Below are 1164 nucleotides of genomic sequence, written 5' to 3'. Positions count from 1 at the left end.
TAAGAGCCTCTGCACTGGACAAAGCTGCTCGTCTGGACATCTTCAATGAAGTTCTTCAATGACTTTGGTCCAGTCAGCTATGGTAGATCAGAAGACTTGAGTGGCGGGCACATTTTACCAGCCAAGCTGTCTTGCCGGCTCCTCCAGATTATATCTTCCCATTAAGTTGGAATACATACTGTCTGCTTTGCCTCGTCGTGTGGAAAGAGGAACTGGTTGGTGGTTTGAGGCACTGTGGTCCTGTAGTGTAGGTGCCCTGCAGTCTTGCAGGTGTGTGTGACTAGCTGGGAAACCCACTAACCAGTGTGAGGATTAGCAGCAGCAGTTCTTGTGGGAAGCGCCGGTTGGCCTGATCAGACTTACTGAACATGGGAAGAAAGCTGAGCTCTGGAGAACTGNCCTGGGGATGCCCAGGTCAGTGCCAGCGGAGGCTTCAAGGAGGAAGACTGCAGACCTGACTCAATGGGTCTGTGTGGAGAGCAAACAAAAGAGCCGAAGCCAGCGGTGTGGCTGGGTGTGCCTCAGCTGCAGGTGTGACAGTGTCCTGTGTCCCGTGGGGCCCAGCAGAGGCATTGCTTTAGGGAACAGCCACCCATGGCATGTATATGTCCTTTTTCAGGTGATTCCCTGGACTCTGTGAGCCGGCAGTGCTTGGAGCTACACAGCTTGTGCCATGGACTCTGAGGTTAGATTCTGGCATCTTTTCATTTTGTTCATCCTGGGTGTCCCCGTTAATGAAGCAACCTGACCCCTCAGTTGACAGGTCTGCCAAGGTGTACCTCAGATATCCAACAGAATTCATCTCCACTGGCCCCTTATAGGGACTTAGTACAGAATGGGGAATGGNGACATCCTTTCAGAAGGACGGAACGGCGTGATTGTCAGCTTGGTAGACATAGCAAGGGCGGCACAGAGGCGGGACAGAAAAGATCTGGAAGGTTCCCTTTTGGGCTCGGGCAATAGTGCTTTCTAGCCTCCCAGTATCTCCTGCTGTCCTGCAGGGCCTCTAGGGAGTGGGCCCCTCCTGCGTTCCTCCTCCCCAGGGACAACGGTAGACTTGCTGCTGTCCCCTTCTTCTACCTTGGAGCAGGAAAGCTGAGGCACAGAAGAAAGTAAAATGCTGACATTTTCTCTTACATCTTGGCATTTGACATCCTTGCCCCA

At 52.8% G+C, this 1164-nt stretch overlaps 1 protein-coding gene across 1 annotated transcript in view; it reads left to right on the top strand.

The window, feature by feature from the left end:
* Positions 1-835: 835 nt before the first annotated feature.
* The window catches only part of Bid (BH3 interacting domain death agonist), an 8626-nt gene continuing 8297 nt past the window's right edge, over positions 836-1164 (top strand). Inside the window, exon 1 of the mRNA XM_021164161.1 lies at positions 836-889. Within this exon, the coding sequence (XP_021019820.1) occupies positions 836-889 (54 nt within the window). The remainder of the gene's footprint in view (positions 890-1164) is intronic.

This window comes from Mus caroli, chromosome 6 (assembly GCF_900094665.2).
Source record: "Mus caroli chromosome 6, CAROLI_EIJ_v1.1, whole genome shotgun sequence".
Taxonomy (NCBI): Eukaryota; Metazoa; Chordata; class Mammalia; order Rodentia; family Muridae; genus Mus; species Mus caroli.
Note: the sequence above shows the minus strand (reverse complement) of the source record. Positions and strands in the feature narration are given on the sequence as shown.